This window comes from Aspergillus aculeatinus, assembly GCF_003184765.1.
Source record: "Aspergillus aculeatinus CBS 121060 unplaced genomic scaffold BO66scaffold_81, whole genome shotgun sequence".
Lineage (NCBI taxonomy): Eukaryota > Fungi > Ascomycota > Eurotiomycetes > Eurotiales > Aspergillaceae > Aspergillus > Aspergillus aculeatinus.
In genome coordinates, this window is record NW_020291550.1 from 73,288 (window position 1) to 97,145 (window position 23,858).

Consider the following 23,858-nt stretch of genomic DNA (forward strand, 5'->3'; position numbering starts at 1 on the left):
CCTCTTGGATCGTAGATTGTAAATGATGTTGTGTCTATGGAACAAGAAGATAGGGCAGAAAGGTGGCCAGATCAGAGCGCTATTGAAGGCTTTCCGTGATCAAACCTTTGAACATAGGTGATGCTCTGCAGTTCTGGATACGTATATGGTCAACATCTCACAACATCGGCTGGCACTAAGTAATTCAATGTTGCCTAGGGCCCTTAGTGGGGCTCATATTTTCACCGCGGACCGAGTTACCTCTGTAGAGCCCTGTCGAGGAATCATCTTTCGAATGCCCACAGGGGGCTCCGGGCTGCATTCCTCACACTAATGCCTTTTCCGGCAACGGCTCGGTGGCACTTCGGCCACGAATAATTCAAGCCGTCCTGATTCAAGTCCATAAAATACCGCAGAAGGACCAGTCGCATTCCCAATCGTCCGACGTTGGCAACCAGGAACGAAAGACTCAGGGTCAGAATGGTTGAAGCAATTCAACCTGCACCCTCTATCCTAGTCGGTGAGGCCGAGCGTGGCCTGTCTTGTCAACTCTGAGACTCTGAGTGTGTCCGAATTCGCTCAGAGAGACCAAGTTATATCTTGATTGCCCCCCCCCCCCCCCCCCCTCCTTCCCTTTCAACTCGAAAAGGCTCAACGATTGGTCGGGGAATGATCCGTTCGCAGACCAAGGGGGGAATAAGCTTAAGGCCTATCCGGCCCCACTCTAGGCGCACGTTATCTATATCAATGGCAACAGAGATTTCCTCCACCACGGTTGCCGCGGATTTATCTTTACCCGCCACCAGGTGATGTTATTGTGCATAGCATGAGGTGGGTAAGTCAAATCCAGAGAGCCATCACACAGAAGGGAATGGTTTGTCAGAGGTGACCTGAAGATTCGACCAGCACGAGATCTGGACCTATACATTCATGCATTACAATGAGTACCATACGGAGAGACACGACACGTATCTGGGCGAGGTTCTCCACACCATTCCTATTAACTGCATATAGACTCAGTATCTCGGACACCTTCCGAGTCCCGACCGATGCCCAGGTAAGCTTGACATTGCCAAGTCGATCAATAGTTTCCCACGAGGACCCACAGCAAAGCCGCAACGGGAGTTCCTTCTGTAATAACCACCTCTGACCGCGAAATCGATAGGGTACAGGAGGTCTGAGCGTGGAGCACGATAGCTGGAGAAAGGTCACAACAACTGCCTCGCTTCGGGTCTAGTGGCTTTCAAGGGGCGGCAGAAAAGATATAAAAGGCCAGTCATTCACCAGGAGCTCCCATCGCCTTGATTCCCACACAACCCATTGAATCCTTTCAAGTCGCAGCTCTCCTTTTCTCCGCCTTATCGCAGCCTCAACCATGCTTGCCGACGGGTATATCATCTTTCTCACTGTTATCCTTGATCTTTGTGCTGCTGTTGTCCGGTACCGAACCGGAGAATGGTCCTCTCCCGCCAAGTTCTTTCTGGTCTGCTCGCATTTGGCCTTGCTGGGTGTTTCCTTGCGGGCTACAACGGGACTCACGTAACTTACATCCCGGAGTCCACCGAGTGGGATGGGGCAGGTACAAACCTGAACGTCACCTTTGACACGGTCAGTGCCGACTACGTGAGTCTTTACGCGCAGGATGGGGAGCTCGCCAAGCGCACGGGGATCGCCACTGCTGTGGCCTACGCGACGGTGGTCGGCGGAGTCTCGACCGTCGTTCTAGCCGCCGAGGCTGGCGTCAATATCTATCAGTACATTGCCGCGATCATCAAGGCCAAGTCCACCGCCGACTCGTGCACGGTCACCTACGGCGTCGACTCCGAAGAAAGCTATGTCGAGGGCTACGCCTACGAGGCCACGACTTCCGGCTCGAACTGCGAGACCACCGCGGAGAAAAAGACGATCCTAGCCGCTGTCGAGAAGTGTGCCACCGCCCTGAATGCCGCCGGCGCCGTCCGTGGTTGCTGTACGATGACCCATGGAGGGACCTGGGAGGGTCACTTGCGCTTGACCGCGGAGCCGAGCGTTTACCCTGCTACTACGGTGACTTGTTAAGTGAAAGGGTCTCGGACAATGGGTAGCGAGCTGGGATCGGACGAGGTTGGAAGGGGGAATCAAGGAAGAAGCTTATATCTACCATATAACGCGGTCACTCACTCCGTAGAATAGGATGAACAAGTAGACGAAGGTGACATGATTCATGATATTAACTTCCTTGCCACTACGGAGCCAGAAGCTCAAAGGGCTTGTGACAGAGGGGGCAGTCTTTTATCCCCTGAATGCAGCTCCCACAGTAAATCACAGTCTTCAACCCAGTACCACCGTCTGTTCTGGATATCACGCCGCAGTCATGGCACCTCTGATCACGCCCCACGGTTTTAACATCCAAACAAACATCGCGATTTGGAGAGAAGGGTTGTTGCGCCAACTCGTAACGAGCAAAGAACAGGCCCTCAATGCTTGGTAAGGGATCCTCGTGCCCCATGCCGAGCTTGCCTTTCAAAAGTTCGGTGACCTCTGCCCAAGGTGGAGAAGCACTTGGATTCTGCATACGGTATGAATTGCTTTTAGATTTCTGTCTTCGGTAGGACTCTTGAAGTGGTGTGAATCCCAACGTGTCCTCAATCCGGATTTCGATGTCGGGATGGTCGAGCAGCAGTTTAACCACCTCGACCTTGTTGAAGCAGACAGCAGAAAACAAGGGCGTTCGACCGAATATGTCTCGGGGATCGGGGCTGCAGCCCGCCTGCAGAATGCGTCGCACAAGAGATGCATCGCCTCGCGCGGCGGCCCAGTGCAATGGAACGCGTTGAAACTCATCGCAGAATTCAGGACTCCCGGAGTCCTGCAGCATGGCCGCAAAGGCCTCTTGTTCTTCGTCCAAGCCAGATTCGGCCAAGCAAGACAACCCCCAGAAGTGCGGCGAGACATTTGTATCCATGACCAGGCGGGGAGCATATGCGCCGTGTTTCAATAGGAGTCGAGTGATTGCGACATGGCCCTTCCGTGCTGCAACGGTCAAAGGATCTTTATCCGGCTTTTGGCTGCCCCGTGCGCAAGCTTGCCGGCCAAGGAGTAGCTCAACAACCTTGATATTGCCATTTGCTGCTGCGGTGTACAAAGGGGTCTCTTGGCATATGTTCTGGTGGTTCACGTCGGACCCTGCGTCGAGTAACAATTGTGCGACCAGGGCATGGTCTCCCATAGTAAAGAACGACTCGGGACCGAGTTGAACCCCGGCCCCGCCTCTGGCAGCGGCGAAAAGTGCAGTTTCCTTACTGCGTGTCTGAGAATGGATGTACACGCCCCAGCTGATCAGCATGGTGACCATTTCGGCATGACCATATGCTGCTGCATAGAACAGTGGTGTGAAACCCTCGAGTGTCTCGGCATTGATATCGGCTTGGAAACCAAGCAAGGTACTGACCACGCTGCTGTTGCCTTGCGCAGCAGCCCATATTAGAGGTGTACGGCCAAGGTAGTCTCGAGCGTCCGCCCGAGCGTCTGCCCACTTGGTCCCAGGGCGAAAGATGAACTTGGCAACATGATCTTCAAGACCGAGCAGCGCTACGAGATGGATTCCAGGGAATTTGAGCCCCGCTTCTAGACCAAACATCTCACACATGAACCTTGAAGTCATTCTCGAGGAATGTCATGAGAAGCGAACTTTTGCCCAGGTTGTGACGCAGATGGGTCCTTAGCTCGTGAGCTGCGTACGAAAAGAAAGGGTACTCTGGTCGCGGCACTGCTTGTCGCCGCTCGTCAAAATCCTCAAACGATACGTACGTAAGACATGTATTGGTCAAGCATTCATGCATGTCCGGAAACCAAGTCTGCCAGGTCCGGTTCAGATACTCCTGGGCCGTGAGATGTACCATCCGAGTGGTGTTGGCGTGTTTGTCCGCCACGACTAGCCCACAGCAGACGGAAGCTATATCGTCAATACCAGTTACATTGGTTTCGTCGAGCTCGGGTGCACCAATTTCCACTGCTATAGCGTCCTGTAGCTCTACAGCAGAGAGTGGTCGTGCAGAGAATGCAATCCATGCTAAAGCTCGCTTGGCGAGATCCTGGGAGACGGCGCTCTGTTGCTCGATCCTCTTCATCGTCTCACCGTATGCGTAATCGTAAGCTCCCGAGTTGGAATGCAGTTTCTATCCCAGCGCTCGGACGCCCTTTTCGTTCTTTTCATCGAGAAGCAGGGTATAGTAGAGGCGAACCAGTAGGAATCTGGAGAAGTTGTTAACCACCGTCTTCTGGAACTGGCCAGGCACCTTGCTACTCACATCCCTCCCGCGGATTCAATGATCTGGTGTCGAATATACTTCCAGAGCTCGGGCTTCCCCTGAAGGAACTCTGGCAAATATGTTACGTTTCCATCGAGAAAGCTTTCCACATCGCCTCTGCTCGCTTCGATCTCCAAGCAAGTCACATTTCCAGGGGAGAATTTGCCAAAATGGTCGCCGTGACGGGCTGTTGCGAGGAATCTACCCTTAGTACGGCCGTTGGGCTTTAGGGTGTCCCTGACCCAGGCAAGGAGTTGACGTCGCACATAAAGGTCAGAACATTCGTCCAGTGCATCGATAACATATATAAGCTCGTTACACTCAACTAACGCAAGCTTCAATGTTTCTTGCACTTGTTCGCCTGTCAGGCGGTTGTGCGCTCGCCATCGTCGGGGAAATTTCCTAGCGATGATCTCGTGAAGGCCTGGGTTGGCCTGGACCAGTTGTCTCAGAAAGCTGGAAAGGATATCAGAATATCCAAGCTGCTCTTGATAATGAAAGTAATGGTAGACGATGACGATGCCGTCCTTGTGGGAATGTTTCTTCTGGAGGTAGTCGATTGTGATCGAAGTTAGGATTGTCTTGCCTGCCCCGGGAGCTCCAGTGCAGAGCAAGGCGTGATCGCCTGCGTCGGAAGAAATCCAGCGGACAAATTGTTCACTCTCCAAGAACCATCTACCCGTTCCTTCGCCGTGGATGTCAAAGGACTTCCGCTGCCGTTCCGAGGTATCGATGGGAGAAATCCAGGCAAGCATTTCGATGTGTAACTGCGCATCGTGGGTGTCTTTCATAGCGTGGACTTCTGCCCCGATGTCGGCTGTCAAGTCTCTATCGGCGTTGTGGTCAGTGGCCAAACCTCCTCCCAACGAGAGCCAGAGTACAATGTACTGATTCATCTTGCTCATGACCAAGTTCCACAGCGAAAGACAATATGTGATACGGTTCCGCAGGCTGTCGACTTCAACCGGATCCCATTTCACTCGACTCCATGCCCGAGTCGCCTTGCTTTTCCAGTCCGAGGCCGTGTACGCGAGGACATTGTATTTGCTAAGCTTGCCTTCGATCTCCATTAGAACTTCGCGGCCTCGCTGAACGATGACATCCAGTTCCGCTTTTTGGGTTGCACTGAGGCCGTCTTTCGGAATGTCGTCGAGGTCATGGAGGACAGCCCACAGGCTTTTCACACTGTTTGCTGCCATCAGCTGTCATTCTTACCTTCTATCTTCTCATGTGCTCTTCAGGTAGGCGACATATGACTTACTCTGCAGAAATGGCCTTAAAACCACTGGGCGCTTGTGCGAACCGCTTCTTCAAGTTGTCGGCGAGTTGCAGAGTGGCGAGGAAGTCTCCGACACCAAAGCCGAAACTCATTCTGAAGATGTAGATGTGTGATACAGTAGTCCCAGTAGTATGCTTTGAGCAGAGGCCGCGAGCGGAGAACTGTTTGAACTTTGAGAAACAACAGAATTGCGACCGAGCTGAACAGCAGGGTGGCTGAGTCGGGGTCGTAGCATAGCCGCCTATGCACGTTGACAGGGATCTTGCAATGCCACCATTGCTCAACAGGGATTATGTGGCTCAAACACCTGGACATGCTTGCTACTTTGATAGAGCTGCCACAGAGGGGAGCTAAGAAATTGATTAGTAAGAATGACCTGCTGACCCTATGTGCGCCCGGATGGATGTCTATATGCACCACTGGGTGAGATCAGGAAACTCGGTTCTCAGTCCTGAATCCCCTACCTCGGTCATACCCCAAGTACCGCCAGACCCATGCGAGGGTCTCTCTATGAGCGGCGCTGGGTGAAGACAAAGATCGATAATCCCTGCGCGTTGCTCTATTCATACTGATTAACAAGTACCTGTCGCGGACATCAACGCAGTATTTGCCGCTCCTGGCTGTTTCTTTGGATCAGTGTTTGACTTACAGTTGTCTCCCGGCGTGATTAGAGAGGTGAGAAGAGGAGTACCTGGCGGCCAATTTATACATTCAGGCTTCTGACATATTCTTGGCAGCGAGATGAACGCCTCCACCCCCAGCTGACCGCTCCTTCTTTGAACATGCTGAGGATATTATCCATGCGGCCTATATACTGACGCAAAGGCATGGCATAAAAAAAAAACAAAAAACAAAAAAGAAAAAAGAAAAAGCAGTCAGACGAAAAAGAGAATACACAAAAAGACCAAAACATACAACAGAAGGGATTCGCTGGTGGTCACCCACCCAACTACTAACCTTCCGGCGTGTGGCTTAAGTACGGCTGAGCGGACGGGAAGCCCTGTTTTCCACACCCAGTGGTCGTATGTGCTTATACATGATCTAACAAGGTAAAGGTAGTGGTATTTGCTAATCTGGCGGTCCGAGGGGAAATGTAAAACGTCTCGAGCCAACCGGCTTCAGGTTACCTCCAGGTCCTGCTCCAGGCGGCCTCAGCCTGGATTTTGTGGAGGATTGGGAAGGGTGGCGCTCGATGAAAGGGCCGCTGTCGTTGCGCAGCCCTGCGCATAATCTCTGCCACCAATCCCTCGTCTTCACTGGCGTTCAGCACCAGGGTCCGCAAACGAGTCAAGCGGACGAGGAGGATCGCCGCCCAGGCCTCTGTGTTTAGGTTGTATAGATGCACTCTCCACCCGCGTTTGAGACTCGGTTGCTGATCGCCGAAGATCTCGGTCAGAGCGTGCTCGATGAACACCACGGCTTCAGGCTGCTGGGCATTGAATGTCCCATGGCGTCGCCTTGCCCTGGCAGATCCATCCCACAGAACCTCAAACCGACGCACGCGACAAGCGAGCACTGGATTCTTCCAGAGTCGCATGATCAGGGCGATATCCCGGGCCGTGGTGGGATTCCCGGTAAGAAGGATGTCGGAGTCAAGTAGCGGTTGAAAGACATGATGGAACCGCTTCGAGCATAGACACAGCGCCCGCACGGTTCTTGAGCGGTATCTGCCCTCCCGACTGTATTCGCCGATAGAGGTAAGCAATTCATTTGGCAGTAGTTCCATAATATTTGATGCTTGTGAGTCCCATATTTCGTGAGCTAGATTGGGTAAATAAGGTGTTGGAAAGAAATGGATAAAGAGTACATTGAGAAACGCGGGGGATTGACAACGTCACATGACTGTTCTCGGAGTACAGACTGGTGCTCCACCATAGCCGGCAGCAGTTGAGTAGCATTTTTAGGTGTTTGTCTGTGTTTGTCTGTGCTTGTCTGCGTGTGTTTGCTTGTGCGCTTGATTGGACTATTCCCATCGAGTGCAAACTGTTCAAATCCAACAAACAGAATAATTGTATGGATATAGATAAGATACCTATCGGTACCTAGTAATCATCTGCCATGCTCACCAAAGAGTCGAACAGACTGTAAAGAACGATGGGGACTTGAATATGGAATAGTCTTCTTCTCACTTTTTTTATATTTCATCAACTCTGGTCTCTGTCTTCTCCCAGCATCCACTTCATTCACTGGTTGTTTATAGTGCGAACAACAAGATCCATCCGTGACTGCAACCAGCATGCCGAATCGTATCGCAGTGTATGGCCATTGGGGCTGGATGGAATCTGGAATTGTTCAGAGACTGAGCGAATTGTCCGCTGACGTCAAGGTTCTTTATCGGCCAGACTCCAATGCCCAAGGCTTGCGATGAGGAGGCTCTGGTGGCTGCTCTCCGGAATGTCGATATTCTCATGTGAGATGCCCTTGCTGTTTGATGGAAGATTGCAGGATTCACAGAAGTGACTGGGCGACTATAGCTCTTTGGTCGGCCACTCTGGGATTGACTGCCAGTACGATCTGATCAGAGCGAACCTGAAGACCAAGATTCAATTGTTTGTTCCTTCCAATCTCGCCGTGATTTACCGCAGGCAGGGACTAGGGACAGAGCTCATCAGTGCCAAGATCAAAGTAGAAGAGGCAGCGGAGAGGCTGGGCGTGCCGACAGCAGTCGTGCTGTTCGGCAACTTCGCGGAATTTGCGCTTGATACACCGTAAGTAGACCCCTTTCCCGCCTTGTGTTTGGGCCAGAAAAACAAGAGGCTGGCGGCTGACATCTGTCTACGGAGCCATGGGGGTGGACTGTAGGCATAATTGCATTATTTTCACAGGAAACAGTGCATCGCAGCCACTGAATCTCTGGTAATTCCCCCCCTTCAACGCCGTTCCCTAGCTGCCACTGAATGAACTCCTCCGTTTAGTACCCATCAATATGTTGCAGCAGCCTTTGCGTCAATCTTTAGCACCACGCCATGATCGAGGCCAACGACCCACTAGCGCTTGCCTGGTACACGCGTAAGAACTGGGGAAATGGCGATCAGCTAAAATTTCTCGGGTCGGATATGTCGGAGGTGGAGGGTTATGAGAAAAAGTCCATTGAGGACTTGCTAGTAGCAGAAAACTCGGAAAGTATCGGGCTATGCCGGAAGAGGTCACCAAGATCGGTGAGTCTGAATTCATTGACTGTAAACAGGCTTGAATGGCTGGGAGATTCAAAGATATGCATGTCTTCACTCTAATGCCACTTATATAATACACAATTCCTCATTGCAACACATTTGGTTTTTAGAAGGCAGAAACCACGTAGGAGTATGGCGAAGAGCAGTACGGGTGTTTGTTTATCTAAGTGGCTATACTTGAACTACTTTTCAGTATTTGTATAGTCGGATAAGCAGAGACTAGCAAGCTGCTTGTGTGGCGTCTTGAAACTATTTGGGCGTTGAGTAGTGGGTGGACGGTCGTGGCGGAATGTTTTCGCTGCCATATAGCATACGATAACTGTTCCATGACCTTGATATTCAACAGACCGCAACCCATCGGCAGTCATTTGACTGATAGATCTCGTCTGAGACAGATACAAATCCTCGTATAGACTACGCGAAGCGGTTAACTAGAGGTGTGGGACTTACATAGGAGGAAGTCTCTAACATGCCCATCTAAGCAACCGACGCATAATAGCATGGCAGCTAACTCCATAGAGCAACGCAAATGGTCTACTGGTTTACAACGCCGAAGAAAGTAGAACCAAACAGGCTGCTGATGAGGGATTCGAATCAAAACCATCATCTGCCTTGTCCGCGTGCAGAGGCCTAAGCAACTGGTTCTTTTGCCTGTATCAAAAACCAGAGCATGGGAAGCAGGGTTTGTTCGCTCAACTTAGATCTCCTGTTGGGGAGTCTCGTTCTAGCTTGAGCTGCTATATAGCCCCATGTTCAAGTTCAACACTTTCAAGTCGAAGAAAAAGCGACAGAGACAGGAGAACCGGCAAGTTTCGGTTTATCTAGAGCCCAGTCAAGGAGTTCCTGTATATGAAGAATTAACTGCCAGCATAATCCATCTCCCAGCCAATCACCCCCCCAGCAACTTCATCATTCACTGCCTGTACCATCTTTGATATCAACTTACTTTCCCTCCACAACTGGTGATAGTGAATGTATAGTGAGATAGTGTCGGTTCTCAAGGATTATAATGGCCTCAACACTTCTTCTCTTGTTCTCTCCATCTCCCACCCTCTCTCCTCCTCTCATCCTCATCACTTCCCCTTCCTCCTTCCATACCGTATGTCAACTCCAACTCGACAGAAACCATGAAGCTCTCCACCTTGTGGTCTGTCTTCAGCCTCGCTGTCGCTGCTGGCGTTGCAGTCGGCGATTCTTCATCTCTTTCTGATGCCACCATCGTCGAGACGACCAACCTAGCGACGAGCACCTCCTGCGTCACCTATCACACGTTCGTGACACATACTTACACTGTCAAAAAGGGAGCAATTATCTCGCAGACTGGCAGCGTCACTTCGTCCGTTCCCGTTGCTGTTACCTCTACAACCTCGAAGTCCTCTAACGGACCTGCGACTTCGACTCAAGGTGTTCTATCGACTACTAGTGGGCCTACAATCTCAAAGATCTCCTCGTCTACCGCTACAATTCCCGTCTTTCCTTTTCCTTTTACTCTGTCTTTGCCAGGAATCGGGACATGGCCACCGGTCAAAACCACCTCGACCTCAAACCATGGAACGGCGCCGACTGGTGGAACTCACAGCAGCGGATCCTGGCTTTCTACTGCCGAGCCTCAGTCTTCTCGTGGAACGTCTAGTGTCAAACAAGCATCCACAAGTAGTACCACCGACGTAACGGGGAGGACCAGTTCCGCGCAAAGCAGTACTAAGTCCAGTGGGGGCGCGACGACCGGGACTGCGCATGCTAAAATTACAGGTGATGGAACGGGGATCATCAGTACCACCCACACCAGAGCATCAAGTGTCACTGGCCCTGCCGGTGTAACGCTCACCCAGCCACCTTCCATAACTACCAGCCTGCCTCCAAGCCCTATGATTACCTCCAGCGCGTCCGTCATCGCCGTCCGCTTTCACAACGTCGTCACAATTATCACATTCTGGGAACTGAGCCCCGAGCCACGGCCAGATAAACAAGTCATCGACAACGTCAAGAGAATCCAGGATGATATTGCTGATCTGGCGAAGAACATGGGCGAGAAGCTCCCAAAGTGCAATCAAAAGAAGCGCGGTCTGTTTGACGGTCTTCTGAACCTCGCCGGAGACACCACCAGCCAGATTTTGGATAAGCTCGGTTGTCTTGACAACAAACTGGATGACCTTGTGGAAAGAATCAAGAACAAGGACGTCAAGGGTGTCAAAGACATCGTGAAGGCTCTGGACATTGAAAAGCCCCCTGCTGACCCTAAAACCTCGGCGACTAACGGACCTGGCAATGACAAGAAAAGCTCCAGCCGCTCGTCCTCGTCCTCGTCCTCGTCATGTACCTCGCAGTCAACCCCACACCATGTCACGATCCTCTGCCAGCCAACCTCCATCACTACCGGTGGCTCGACATTTACAACCACAACATGCACCCGGACTACTACCATCACCACCACGGGATGCTCTGTCACCGCAACGACGACCACAATCACCAACACTCCGAGCTCCACTCCGACGAGACGCCTCTGCGCACAGGAAAACTGCGGTGCTGCATGCTTAGCCGGGAAGGGGGGATGGGTGTCCATCTCATCGGTGGAATGTGCCTCTATCCCAACCAGTACCGTAGGAGCACTGCCTACGGGCAACGGGGGAAGAATTCATCGCCGGTATAGCTCTCTTGGCAAGGACACAGGAGTCGAATCATCCAATCAAACCTATACCTTCGGCAAGCGAGCCCTACAGGATCTTTCCGCCGTGGACCCAAACCACTATCTGCCCAAGCTCAACCACGCTATAACCCAGAACGACCACTGGGCCAGCCAAAGCGAGCCAGTGACGGGCAAATGGTATCGCTGGCCTGATCTGCAGTCCGCGTTCGGCGTGAAGGGCCTCCACGGCTGCACTGTGCTGATGATCGTCGCGAAAGATGGCGTCTACCTCTCGCACATCTTCGAGTCCCCCATTTTCCGCACCCCGACCGAACCCGATGTCGCCGACGACTTTTTCATGGAGCAAACATTCACCGCACTGAGTACCGGGCGTACCGGGCCTGCCGGAGTGGTCAACAATCAGATCGAGCCCCTGCAGGATCTGTGGGGAACGGACGCAAACCCCGGCCCCCTGCATCGCACCAACAACCCTCAGCTCATCATCATCACCCCTTTCTTGCCCGAATGGCGACCCCAAGAATATATGTACGCCCGCCGAGTCAAATGGCTCGCTGCCCAGTTCAACCAATTCCTCTACTTCCCCACCGGGGGAGCTCCCGCAGATAAAGCCCCGATCATCCGCGGTTACGAGCCGACGAATTTCTGGCAGTCCAACAATGATGATTCCTCCGTGGGGAAAGTCGTGATAGAAGTCGACAAGTACAACAGTTTCCTGCAGGCGGGCAATCACCTTCTGGCTGTGGGTCAGTGGCGGCTGTGGTTGTGTGGGCAATATGTCATGGACTACGACTTCTGGGATCCGGCGGCGATTCTTCAGCCTGTTGCTCAGCCGCAGGGGCATATGCAGCGGCGAGATCGGTGCCCGGGGCGTTTCATTTCTCTTCATCCTACGCTGGTGACTTCGACAAAGAGTACCGCTACGGGCACCAAAAGCTCGTCCACTACCAAGTCGGCTACAGCCACACCGACACCTCGGATAAGCGATCAGACTTGCCTCCCCAACAAAGACTTCCACCAACCACTCGACTCCCACATCGTCGACACTGTCGCCTCTCTCTGCTGGCGCGGCACCCAGATCCCCTCCATCGATTTCGAGATGGGGCCCGACAGCAAACCACTCACATGGTCCTCGGGCAGCCCCACGATGACGAACTGGCAGTACCATGTCACGATCACCTGGGTGAAGGGATGCAAGGGACCAAAGCAGAAGCCCATCGCGCCGACCGGGCAAGAGGGGACCAAGTACACCTGTGAGAATATTGTCAAAGATACCTTCAGCAAGTGCGTGGTTGATCATCGCAGCTACGGTGGGAGTAGAGTGTTTGGGTGCTTGGAGTATCGGGGTTGGATGGAGCATTGATTCTTAGGCCAGATTCTGGGTGTCCTTACCTGGGCTGTGGTTGGAAGCACATGTCGGCTTACATGCTGTCCATCACTTTGTCCTTCTCTATCGCTTTTCTGTACTCTACACCTTCAGCAGACCTAGGAGTTGGATGGTTAACATGTGTATTTTATTCGATGATATCTAGCTAAGAGCATAGGGTCTCCGTGACGATGCCTGAAACCTAGTAATAGCATGCCTCCTGTGAGAAAACAAGAAGTTTGTGAATGACGGGTCGAAAGGATAACATTATACAATGCTCTAGCAGTTCTGGACTTGATCAAGCTCTTTAGAACCGAGCCTAAGAAGTATAGTATTGTAGCAACGAACGTTGATGTTGCAGGGAAGATCCAAGCTGTCAATGTCAGGGCTAAATTGAGACTCCGATCGCGGAAAGCATTCCGCCCTGCTGAATCAGCCGCTGTCAGCTCTGACTCACCAGGCCCTAAATTCACTAACATTTACTAACCTCACTAAGAAATGAGCTGAAGAAATTTGCTCTCCCTTGACACAACTCCCATAGTACAATATTTTCCAGCTTTCATTTTCCAAAATGTCTGAATCCACTCCCCCCCTTGACACCAGTCCAGCCATCCGGCCGACCCGCACCTCCTTCGCAGGCCGCTCCGTGCGCGTTGAACCCCTGGCCGAGCAGCATGTAGACGATCTATACCACCACATTGGCCAGCCCGAACACACCTCGCTTTGGGACTACCTCCCCTTCGGACCCTTCGCGGACAAGCCCACCTTCACCCAGTTCCTCGACACGCTAATCACCCATGCCGACAGCGTCTTCTACGCGGTGGTCGACCTAACCCGCAACCAAGCCGTCGGCCTGCTCAACCTCATGCGCATTGACCTGGCCAACCGCGTCGTGGAGATCGGGTCGGTAGTCTTCTCCCCCCTGCTGCAGCGCACGACGGCCGCGACGGAGGCGTTGTACTTGCTCGCGCGGGCGGCGTTTGAGCAGTTTCACTTTCGACGGCTGGAGTGGAAGTGCAATGACCTGAACGCGGCGTCGAAGCGGGCGGCGGTGCGGTTGGGCTTCACGGCCGAGGGGGTCTTTCGACAGCATCTGATTGTCAAGGGGAGGAACCGCGATACCGCTTGGTTCTCGATTCTGGATGGCGAGTGGCCCGCGATAAAGGGGGGCTTTGTGAAATGGTTAGACCCGAGTAATTTCGATGGGGAGGGGCTTCAGCGGGCGAGGTTGGAGGCTTTGCGCGGACTGTAGGCAAGGGTCCAGTCCAGCCCTTCTCCATTTCTTTCCTTGTTGGAATTAGAGGCAATCTCGGCTCGGGGACAGTGGCAACCGTTTGGGGAGAATCAGAGACCCCGGATTAGATATGGTGACACTGGCACTAGATGGATAGGTAGTATCGAATTAATATAGCATCAATCTTAGCTCCGGTGGTCATCTTGGCAGGTGTTGGTTGAGAAAATCCCTTTGTAAAGAATTGCGACACTTTACACTTCACTTATTATCCATTGTATGGGAACTTCTGTCTCTCCTCTTGTTTTCTTTTATTTTTTTTTTTCTCCTTTTCTTTATACAATTCTGGCCTCTCCTTTCTATCTGCACTGCGCGGACGAGCAAAAAGCTTTCCCTCTGGTCAATATTTAGCTTATCTTGCCGTGGAAACCTCGGCTGCACGAAACAGACTATTTTTGCTAGCTTCTCCACCAGACCCTGGAAAGTCCGCCGTCCTTCGTCCCTGGCGTCTTGGCTGTGCCTAGCCGTTAGTTAGTTAGCGAAGTCTTCCTGTGTCAGCACGTTAGGTTAGTTACTCTTTATCTCTGCTTAACCCCCACGCATCGAGGCGCACGACACGATTGGTACCGCATATTGGCATGCAACTTAAGAATTCAGCTCGACATTTGGCGAAAATCAAATTACAAAACTATAGTACATTCCTAAAATAGGTCGCAAGAGTTCTAGCCCCTCACTAATCTAGTCGACGTGAATCCGCCGCAGACACCGGTCCGACTTGCCCGTAAACGAGCTGCGCGTATGCATCGTCGTCACATTATCGCTGATCAGCCAGTCGCCTTCCTCCCAACAATGCCAGTAGGCCACGCGACGATCGTGCAGCAGGCTATCGAGGGTTTGGCACAGTTCCTCCGAGTTGGGCACATCCTGGATGGTAATCTTGGTTGGGTCAAAAACCGTCTTCTCTTGCGGCCACGGCTCGTGGTAGCGGAGACAGGGACGCTGGTGTGCAAAGTGGTCCACCACGAGAGGGAGATCGGTGATCTTGGTGTGGTCGAAGGAGACAGTTTCGACCGTCCAGGACAGAGTGCGCAGGTATTCGATCGAGTATTTAGATGGTAGATAGTGCCAGACCAGGTGGGAGGGGGAGAAGAGGGTGAACCCGGTGTCTTTGGGCGACGGGGTCATTCCCGTGAAGAATTGGTATCTGGTGCGGTGGCCATGGAATGAGTATGGCTGTTCTCTAGGACCGTAGGCAGTGACTTACTTCGGAGGACAGGATCGAACAACCTCCTGCCCGTCTGCGTCTTTCATCTTGGCAAGCTTGAACAAGCCATCGTAGTGGAACGGCATCCATTCCGACGAGAGGACATTGTTCAAGCCCTGGGTATCGGTGCCGTGATCCTTCACTTCGAGGATGAGGCCGAATTTCCACCCAACGGGAGTCCCCATCTCCTCGGCCTTTTTCACGAAAAGCTCCCGGTCGCGTGTATCCTGGAATCCCCGTAAAACGACGGGGGAGTTTTCTTCTGCCAGAGCGCGAAGCTTACGCATGTCCACTTCTGCGCACGACATGGGTTGCGTGGATCGGATGATCAGGCCACAAGGGTACTGAGGCTCGATTTCCACGGGTTGTGGCCAGGAATATAGATCTGACTTGTAGCGGTAGGACCACGGCTGTCCTGCCTTGTAAACCAATTCAATATTGGGATTTTGGTCGAATGACTCGCGTGGGCCATATTCCACGCGGCCGTCGAGGGTGAAGCACGGCGTTGAGTGCCAGGGTGTCACACAATGACGGGCCAGAGGCAAGACCTGAACGGAGATTTTGGCTGAGCCGCATGACGGGTGAATCGACAGTCGAACATGGTCCGGGTAGTTCTTCTTGATCGCCTCTGCGAATGCCTGGATGCCAAATTCAAAATTAAGTATCAGCACAGTACCAGCACACTGTGGTCCGGGTGGTTTGTCTTACCTTTCCACGAGCAATCATCTGCTTAGCAATAGCCTCGAGCTTCTGCTTGTGAGACTTTCTTGATACCTCGCCCCCTTCCACAAAGGTATGTTTCAAATCCTTGGCCAGAAACTTGATATATCCTCGGTAGGTGGTGCACACATCCTCGTCGGCCTTGATACTCTCGACACAGTCGTAATCCAGGGGCGTGAAATTATCAATCAACCGCTGACGAAAGGCGCCTGCCAGCTGTTCGTAGGTGGTAGCGTCAAGGGGAGTGTCGATTTTCCAGTGGACGAGGTCCCGGAGACGAATGAACTGGAGGTATCGGTAGCCCTGCGTCTGGACCATTTTCCGCAGCGCCTCGCCGTACGTATAGACCTCCGCGTCGGGAACACCTAGCAGGTCTACCCCCTATGAGTCTTTCCACGACCAACATGTCCATCGAGAGTTTCGGTTAAACTTACCATTATACACCAGGCCGTCGGAAGCGATGGTCAACTGAGCCCCTGGCTCGTAAATGTCCGCGATCGCCGCGCATAGTCCGTTGAGATGGGCCAAGGCAAGGTCCTCCCCTTTGTCCGGTAAAGACCCAAGAACTTTGTATTTTCGATTAGGTGACTTGAACGGGAAAGCAGGTAGGATCAAGGAGACTGGTTTGCCTGCTCTCACGCGAGTGTAGATCAGGGATAGGAACTTCAGAGTCCCCTCGTCGCTCCGGTCCACCAGCGATGCTGGAACGGGCATGCGATACCGGTAGATGACGTTCAGAATCTCCCACGCCTTCTGGAGGGTAGCCAGGTCAAAGATCGGCTCGGCCCCGACCGAGGTCAGGGTCGATTGAGCGATGGGAGGCTGCACCATGACTGCGCTCATCTTGGGCGATTGCTATGACGCGATTCAATGTCGAGCCCTGAGCGGTTGGTGATGATCTATATTGGTGAAGTCCTCCCTACTTGAGGTCCAGCGAGACATTTAAAGCCATATGAGCCTGTCAAGAAAAGGAACCTGATTCTATCCCGACACTAGTAGTTCCGAGTATTGCATGAGGCTGCACCATCGGCTCAATTCCGCATTCGGAACATAGATGACTTGGTCAGAATCTCATTGACTACCTTAGTACCTAGATCAGGGGGCTCGCTCATGCAATCACTCCCTTAGTGGATGTAACCTCATCTCCATCATGGTCAGAGTTACAAGGGTTATGGTACGATAGGAAGATAGTAAAACTGGTCAAAATGCGTCTCGCACCCGTGCCAAGCCAAGTAGTAGGGCTGGGCTGAAGAACTTGGCAGCCTAATGGTCGAGTCGATATCCACTATACATCTACTATATCAAGTAAGTAAGTAACCCCAAGTGGAACCTGCATTACTGAACTGAAACAGATGCAATGCCCGATTCCCACTGCCGATGCAGGGACCGATGCTTCATCATTCGCTCTGGACCCTCCCATGGCCCACTTCTCGGCGGAGACTTTTCACCAATAATTCTCCCGGTTATTGTTCGCCTTTCGTGGTTCGTGCTTGTTCTTCCTGAGCCATGGTCTGCGCGCTGGTGGCGCCATTGCTTTGAGCATTTCTTAGCCTTGCGGCTGAGACATACCTAATCTATCTTGTCCTCCTGCACTTCAGATGCATTTCTAAGCGCGGAATTGATCCATGAACTGGGAGTTGGCTAGTCACAATGCTTGTCATCTATTCTGCATCTCAGGGGAACGAGTGAACCATGTTCGAGCAGAGAAGCATGGCGCCACGAATTGGGATGGATGCTAATTGTTCGATTCTCTATTCACTTTTACCCCCTGATCCTCGTCTACTTTAATGGGAGCTGGACCCCTTCCTCACTATTCGTCTTACCATCTGGCGACAAAACTCCTAACGACCTCACGCAAACATGGCAAAGGAAACACCATCGGCAATTCAGACGGACTTGGTCATCGTGGGCGGCGGACCGACAGGGTTGCTATCGGCTGTCCTCGCTCGGACCCTTGGCCTATCTGTGTATATTCTCGGTACGATCATGCGAGCTGGTCCACGGCCACAGCTCTCCTGACGATACTAATCCACCGAGTGCAGACGCCAAAGAAGCCTCACTTGACCTGGGTCGAGCCGATGCCTTGAATGCCCGCACCCAGCAATATCTCGAAGTATCGAGAACGTTACCCTTACTCGAGCCGTTTGGGTTGACGTGTAACAGTACGAGACATCCCCTTATTTCCCTAGTTTCAACCGATTCTTGCTCTGACAACTCGCTCTCTTGGTATAGCGAGTTCCACCTTCGAAGCCGGTCGGTTCACCTCCCAGCAAAGCCACTGGTGGACCTCCCTAAAGCACACCCACCGCCCTAATTTCCTGATGATCGGACAATCTCGCGTCGAAGAAGCTCTTCTCCATCAGCTGGACATCCCGGTGGCATACCACACCCGCGCGACCTCGATTGCTGAGTTCGATGCAGGCGTGGTGGTCACCACTGATCAGGGCAGAACGATTGTATCCAAGTACGCCATCGCCGCCGACGGGGCGCGCTCGTTTGTGCGCCGCGCCCTAAACATCCCGTTCACCGGCACCAAGCCGGAGATGGTCTGGGCGGTGCTGGACACCTTCATTGAGACGGACTTTCCCGTCTGTCCGGAGATCATTACATTCCAGAAGGATGGGCAGTCGCGGGTGTCGTGGATTCCGAGGTATGCATGTTCATGCAAACGGGAGACGGAATGGGTGTCTGACCGAATGCAGAGAGCGAGGGATGAGCCGATTTTATATTCTACTCGATGGGGAGATCACGCAGGAGAAAGCTGAGGCTTCGATCCGGGAGCATATGGCGCCCCACAAGATCGAGTTCAAGCGCACGGAGTGGTTCAGCACCTTCGAAAGTTTGTACTTCCCTAACCCTGTGCTCGGGAGGTTTCCTCTGATGTCCTGGTGTGTGTAGTCAAGGAACGCGTTGCCAGCACCTTCATCTCTAAGGATGGACACGGTCGCATCCTGCTCGCCGGCGATGCTGCGCACGTCCACGCCGTCAACGGCGGGCAGGGCCTGAACACGGGCATTGCGGACGCCTTCAACCTGATCTGGCGCGTTGCATTTGCTGTCAAGGGCCTTGGGGGCTCGACGTTGCTAGCAAGCTACGACGAGGAGCGACGCGCCACTGCCACCGGGGTCATCGATGTCGCTGCCAAGCTGGTACGCATGACCGTCAAGACGGCCCTGGAGTATGTCGACATTATTGAGAAGAATGCTGCCTATATCACCGGTATGTATTATTCCCAGAGTCGGCCCCTGATCACTTCGTGCTGACTCGACTCATTCAGGAATGGGTGTGTCGTATCTCCCTTCAACTCCCCTCGTCAAGACATCCTCCCACGCGGACTTTGTCGCTGGCAGTCGTTGTCCCGATCTCTGGGTTACGGATCTTCCGCCGACCAGACTCTTCGCGACTGAGGTGGAGAATCCTGAGGTTGCTAAGTGGGAACCGTCCATGACTCGGCTCTATGAGATCTTTCAATATGGCAAGTTCAAGGTCTTCTTCCTCGGGAAGGATGCTCCAACAACGTGGGAGCATCAAGCTGTCCGGCTGCAGCAAAAGGCCGAGTTCTGGAATGTCCATGCCTCATCGCAAAGAGTCACGAGTCTTGTGTATGAATATCAGGCGGAGTGGGTGGATGATGCTCACGAGGAGGTCGTGGTGGTCCGACCGGACTTGTATGTGGGATATGTGGGCAAGGACTGGGTGCAATATTTGGAGGAAGTATTTGCTTGATGGCGGTTACAGGAGGACAACAATATAACCCCGACGAGGATTCACAACTCACACAGGTAACAATTCAGGGATGTACATACAATAAAGTACATGCTATACTCCGTACCCAGAAAAGCGATGCGCCCGCGCGGGGTCGAACTCGCAATTCAGCGGCATGTGATGAGCTGATTCAAGAAGGGTGCCGCGAGGCACAAGGCAACTGTGCCGGGATGAAAGCCTGAGAGGCTAGAAAGTATTCTTGGTGGGACAACTTGTACAAGGAATGTATAGATATACAATTGGCGTGAAAGTATACACATGATGATTATCTCAGACTGATCCTAGAAAATCACCCAAATAGAGAGATATACGCCGCATCGAGATCGTTCACCATCGACGCAATCCCCTCGTAGACCAGATCCCGCTTCATGGAGAGAATCAGCGAATGGGCGCCGTTGCGCAGCTCTTCAATCAACCGATGTGCATCCTGGATTTCGGTGCCCGCTTCGGGACAGTTCAACAGCGGGTAGCAGATGGAAAGCCGTCTCGACGACAGCGCGGCCCGGACCCGGTGCACCAGCATATACAGCACGTAGGACGCCTGCATTGCGGCACATTTGAAGTACGGCAAGGACCCGTAGTACCCGTCTTGCGCGGGTGCCAGCGTGGTCATACTGGCATTGTCTAGGTCCGTGGACCGAGAAGTGGCCGAGTATGGAGAAGGTACATCCTTGAAGGCACGGGCAACGGCGAGTGACGATTTCAGACAGATCATGGAGGACTCGTCCTTGCTGAACGGGAAGAACGAGTCGATCTCGGTGGCTGTCACGGAGGAAAATTCCTGGGATGCGCTGCCGTCTATCCGCAGTGAGGAGAGATCGCAATGCTTTTCTAGGAAGATTGGGACGTCGGAGAAGGCTCTGAAACGGTGCAGCTTGATCCGCGCACTGTGCATTGGTTAGCGTCAGTAGAATTTCGGGTGAACTCTCTTTTAATGCTCAGAGGTCATACGAGTGAATGAGTGCGCAGGCAATCAAACCGAAGCTGCGGCCTGCAAGACCTTCCGTGCTGTTGCCTTGCATCGGTGTACAAATCAGATCACACTCCGAGGCCAGTGACAAGATGGATTGGTCTAATCGGGCAATCTTATCTTTTAGATCCGGGGCTGGTGAAGATTGAGCACTCTGCATAGTGATCACGCGCAGAAGGGCGCTGACTGAGTCATGAGCATTATGAGCCTTTAGAATGAGTGACCACGGCTATAAGGGGTTAGCAGACAGGTCCCCTGCTATATGCTAATAGACAGCGTTACCTCCAGGCCGTTCGTCCCCAGTTCGAAAGCTGGGTATGGCGTTGTGACTCTAGGATCATTGGTGGTGATGATTGGGGGCTAGCAGTGGGACATTAGCCCGGCGTTGGACGTCACCGTAACTGATAATCAAACAAGTAACGTACTGAGGAATTAACAGCAGAAGACTGATATCCTAGAATAATCTGTAGAGCCGTGAGCGTTGCGCGTAGCCGTGAGAGATAGACGGAACGTACTGCGATCCACCATGCCCGTCGTTGAGCCTCTGATGCATTCTCTTCCAACCGATGCAGCGAACCGTCCATCGCCGTCGTGATGGCTTGGTTGATCCGCATCCGCATGCGATGGATATTCCCATTTTGACAAGAGTCATACACGCCAAGGACCATCAAGGTCAAGATCGGGTGGAGTGTAACGGGCAGATCGGGGTGGAAACGCTGGCTGTAAGTCGGAGGACGAGAGGAGATTCGAGCGGCGTCGGGCTCCACGATATCTTGCTCGGCGCTCTCCAGAGCGGACTGCGCGAAAAGACCGGAGTATGACCGGCGCAGCCACGCACAGCAAGGATCGGAAGGATTTCCATCTTGCGGGGGCGGGATCAAGGCGAGGACTGCGGAGAGGGCCAAGCTCAAACAAGAGAGCGGTCGATAGGGTAGACAGGACTGATCCACTGTCCCCGCCTCTCCGGGCGAGGGCTGGTAGACCTGGGGGTGGTCTGATCGTAGGGGCTCAGCGGGCGGAGGCAACAGCGGCAAATAGGGATGAATGAAGATGTAATATGCGTTCAGTCTGAGCCCACATGCTTACAGGGTCAATAATCACGGAGCAGCTCGGCGAGCTGGGGGTGTACGCACATATCTTGTTCGGATGTATAGACCCGCAAGAGCGGCCCTTGAATCTCACAGGCAGTCCCTGCATGGAGCGCTTCCAGCCTGTCTTGGGAGCCTCTGTCTGCATCCTGAGCCCTCTTGTACGGAGAGAGAAGAGCCAAGGTATTCCAAATACTGGGATCGTCCACCAAGGAGCCCGAGTCTTCGGAGAGATCCACCCCCGTCGGGGGCTGCGGAGACGGCCCCGGAAGTAGGCGGCGGGCGCGTCGGCGAGGACCACCTCGTCTACTAGGCTGATACGAACAGATGCGACTTTTGACCAGGCACTATTGCAAGCAATGAGTTTTTTCCCGGTCCTGTTTACGAGACAGTTCAAAGGAAAGTGGATCGGCCCTACCGGCCTGCAAGGGTTTTGTCCGTCGCAACGGGTTTTGGACGCACGGCTGACGATAGGTGTGAGCAAGTAGTGCACAGTACAGTCAGTCAGTTTATACCGCAGGAAAGACACACCAGGCCAGACAGGCTGCCTTAACAGGAGGGGTCCCTCGCATGAAGTGAGTTGTGTGATGGGATGATGGGGATGGATGATGAAGTGTTGGTATGTGGAGTGGGGGAAGGAAAGAGCAGCAGTCAGCGAGGGTCGGCGATCACCGGGGAATGCCGGGGAATGCAGGGGATTGCCGGGGATTGCGGAGAAAACCATTCGCCGAGCCTACACAAGCCCGGCTGGGGTCATGTGACCACACCCCAGTTTTCTGACCAAGAATTCTCCCGGTAGGGTCATGGTCATGTGATGAATGCCCCTGGCATGGCAGCATGATACTTTCTTTCAAGTTATACTAATAATGTGTTTGACTCGATTTGAGTTACTTGGTCCATATCTTAAATTATCATTGAATGTAAGTGTGACAGAAGCATATAGAACCCCTTCACCATGGCTTTTTCACCACATCCCGGTAAATGAAGCTCCGAATGTAAGCCACCGCTTCGGGATCCCGGCGGAAAAGGCAATTCAAGCATGGAGATAGAGGCTGGCCGCCATCGTTCCAACGATGCATATGCCAATCCTCATCCTTGTATAGCACGTCCGAGATTTCCCCCATAGGGCCAACCCCGACCTCATCCCACAGCGTCTCGATCTGCCTCGTCAGCTGCTTGATCTCATTGGTATAAGTCAGCTTCCCCCGGAGGTCCGGATGGTTTATCACCCCGGGGCTCACCGGGATATACCCTCGGATGCCATCAAAGATCTCCCGGGGCACCTTGTCCGCAAAGGCGGGGGTGCACAGGGACAAGCGAGTCAAGTCGAGCAGCGCCTGGACCTTCAGAAGAAGAAGATACGGGGCTACACAGTCGAAGATCATCCAATGACTGTCGCCAGCGATTGGCTCCATCACGCTGACCCCACGCGGGAATTTCAGTATTGGCAAGCTGGGGCTGACGATGCTTAACTGGTCAACATCCGGTTGACCGTTGGCCTTGCCCCACCATTGAAGGAGGTCCCAACACTCCTGATCCATCCCTAAATCCAACATCACCGCCGCAGTGCAACGGATTTCCCCCCGGGTCCACTTGGGCCCTCTTATCAGCCCTAGCGAGTGAGCCAACGTCTCGGTTCGTGCCTCAAGGCTCCGGATAAAGACCAGCGCTCTTAGCAGATCTAGGCGTGCGGATCTGACGTCCATCACTGCCCCTTGGAGTCCTTCTCCCTGTCCGTTTCTTGGGATGGGAAAGTCTTGGTCCACAAAAGGATCTTCTCCGCTGGCAACAAGCGCGCGAAGTTCGGCCTCGGCGGCCTTCACATCAGCGCGATGCCTTGCGACTATGTCGCAAAATGTCTCATGCTGTCGGCGGTGGCTGACTCGATGCTCCTCGCTGCAGTAGAACATGACCTTGCATCTATTACAGCGGATTTGGCTGTTTTCTCTGTGGCATTCCCCGCAGGACATTGGGGTGAGTATACAGCCTGACATCTTGTGACTTGGGGCTCAGGCTTATGAGATCGGTGAATCGACAGGGGAGGTATGGTAGTGGGAAGGTATTTATACATGGATGTATTTGTGTATGTA

At 53.0% G+C, this 23,858-nt stretch overlaps 10 protein-coding genes across 10 annotated transcripts; 5 read left to right on the forward strand and 5 right to left on the reverse strand.

Moving 5' to 3' along the window:
* The first annotated feature begins 1,300 nt into the window (after positions 1 to 1,300).
* Positions 1,301 to 2,130, forward strand: BO66DRAFT_396222 (uncharacterized protein). Its single transcript, XM_025648423.1, has one exon. It carries the CDS (start codon positions 1,435 to 1,437, stop codon positions 2,035 to 2,037), a length of 603 nt encoding a protein of 200 aa, XP_025498214.1. The 5' UTR covers positions 1,301 to 1,434; the 3' UTR covers positions 2,038 to 2,130.
* Positions 2,131 to 3,879: 1,749 nt separating this feature from the next.
* BO66DRAFT_242507 (uncharacterized protein) lies at positions 3,880 to 5,786 on the reverse strand. Its single transcript, XM_025642872.1, has 3 exons — positions 5,530 to 5,786; positions 4,269 to 5,453; positions 3,880 to 4,212 (listed from the first exon to the last, which is right to left on the reverse strand). Exons 1-3 carry the CDS (start codon positions 5,637 to 5,639, stop codon positions 4,137 to 4,139), a joined length of 1,371 nt encoding a protein of 456 aa, XP_025498215.1. The 5' UTR covers positions 5,640 to 5,786; the 3' UTR covers positions 3,880 to 4,136.
* Positions 5,787 to 6,572: 786 nt separating this feature from the next.
* Positions 6,573 to 7,443, reverse strand: BO66DRAFT_242520 (uncharacterized protein). The gene has a single exon (XM_025642873.1). It carries the CDS (start codon positions 7,271 to 7,273, stop codon positions 6,671 to 6,673), a length of 603 nt encoding a protein of 200 aa, XP_025498216.1. The 5' UTR covers positions 7,274 to 7,443; the 3' UTR covers positions 6,573 to 6,670.
* A 452-nt stretch (positions 7,444 to 7,895) lies between these two features.
* Positions 7,896 to 8,740, forward strand: BO66DRAFT_464678 (uncharacterized protein; the record flags this gene model as incomplete). Its single annotated transcript, XM_025652472.1, has 5 exons — positions 7,896 to 7,957; positions 8,022 to 8,255; positions 8,373 to 8,403; positions 8,505 to 8,705; positions 8,735 to 8,740. 5 exons carry the CDS (start codon positions 7,896 to 7,898, stop codon positions 8,738 to 8,740), a joined length of 534 nt encoding a protein of 177 aa, XP_025498217.1.
* A 2,769-nt stretch (positions 8,741 to 11,509) lies between these two features.
* On the forward strand, positions 11,510 to 12,169 carry BO66DRAFT_281498 (uncharacterized protein; the record flags this gene model as incomplete). The annotated part of the gene is made up of 1 exon (XM_025643067.1): positions 11,510 to 12,169. A coding segment is annotated over one exon (660 nt), but the record flags the coding sequence as incomplete, so codon positions are not given.
* A 1,088-nt stretch (positions 12,170 to 13,257) lies between these two features.
* On the forward strand, positions 13,258 to 14,136 carry BO66DRAFT_396225 (GNAT family N-acetyltransferase). The gene has a single exon (XM_025648424.1). It carries the CDS (start codon positions 13,302 to 13,304, stop codon positions 13,980 to 13,982), a length of 681 nt encoding a protein of 226 aa, XP_025498219.1. The 5' UTR covers positions 13,258 to 13,301; the 3' UTR covers positions 13,983 to 14,136.
* Positions 14,137 to 14,687: 551 nt separating this feature from the next.
* BO66DRAFT_464689 (isocyanide synthase family protein) lies at positions 14,688 to 16,788 on the reverse strand (the record flags this gene model as incomplete). Its single annotated transcript, XM_025652473.1, has 5 exons — positions 14,688 to 15,165; positions 15,226 to 15,863; positions 15,934 to 16,319; positions 16,380 to 16,725; positions 16,774 to 16,788. 5 exons carry the CDS (start codon positions 16,786 to 16,788, stop codon positions 14,700 to 14,702), a joined length of 1,851 nt encoding a protein of 616 aa, XP_025498220.1. The 3' UTR covers positions 14,688 to 14,699.
* A 1,017-nt stretch (positions 16,789 to 17,805) lies between these two features.
* BO66DRAFT_385598 (monooxygenase) lies at positions 17,806 to 19,671 on the forward strand (the record flags this gene model as incomplete). Its single annotated transcript, XM_025646149.1, has 6 exons — positions 17,806 to 17,941; positions 17,988 to 18,107; positions 18,178 to 18,595; positions 18,648 to 18,784; positions 18,844 to 19,164; positions 19,223 to 19,671. 6 exons carry the CDS (start codon positions 17,806 to 17,808, stop codon positions 19,669 to 19,671), a joined length of 1,581 nt encoding a protein of 526 aa, XP_025498221.1.
* Positions 19,672 to 19,954: 283 nt separating this feature from the next.
* BO66DRAFT_432729 (Zn(II)2Cys6 transcription factor) lies at positions 19,955 to 22,353 on the reverse strand. Its single transcript, XM_025650662.1, has 8 exons — positions 22,300 to 22,353; positions 22,187 to 22,232; positions 21,814 to 22,115; positions 21,196 to 21,748; positions 21,106 to 21,144; positions 20,963 to 21,040; positions 20,662 to 20,909; positions 19,955 to 20,597 (listed from the first exon to the last, which is right to left on the reverse strand). The coding sequence occupies exons 1-8, from the start codon at positions 22,338 to 22,340 to the stop codon at positions 20,000 to 20,002; spliced, it is 1,905 nt and encodes a 634-aa protein (XP_025498222.1). The 5' UTR covers positions 22,341 to 22,353; the 3' UTR covers positions 19,955 to 19,999.
* A 365-nt stretch (positions 22,354 to 22,718) lies between these two features.
* On the reverse strand, positions 22,719 to 23,762 carry BO66DRAFT_464706 (zinc finger MYND domain-containing protein; the record flags this gene model as incomplete). The annotated part of the gene is made up of 1 exon (XM_025652474.1): positions 22,719 to 23,762. One exon carries the CDS (start codon positions 23,760 to 23,762, stop codon positions 22,719 to 22,721), a length of 1,044 nt encoding a protein of 347 aa, XP_025498223.1.
* Positions 23,763 to 23,858: the final 96 nt, after the last annotated feature.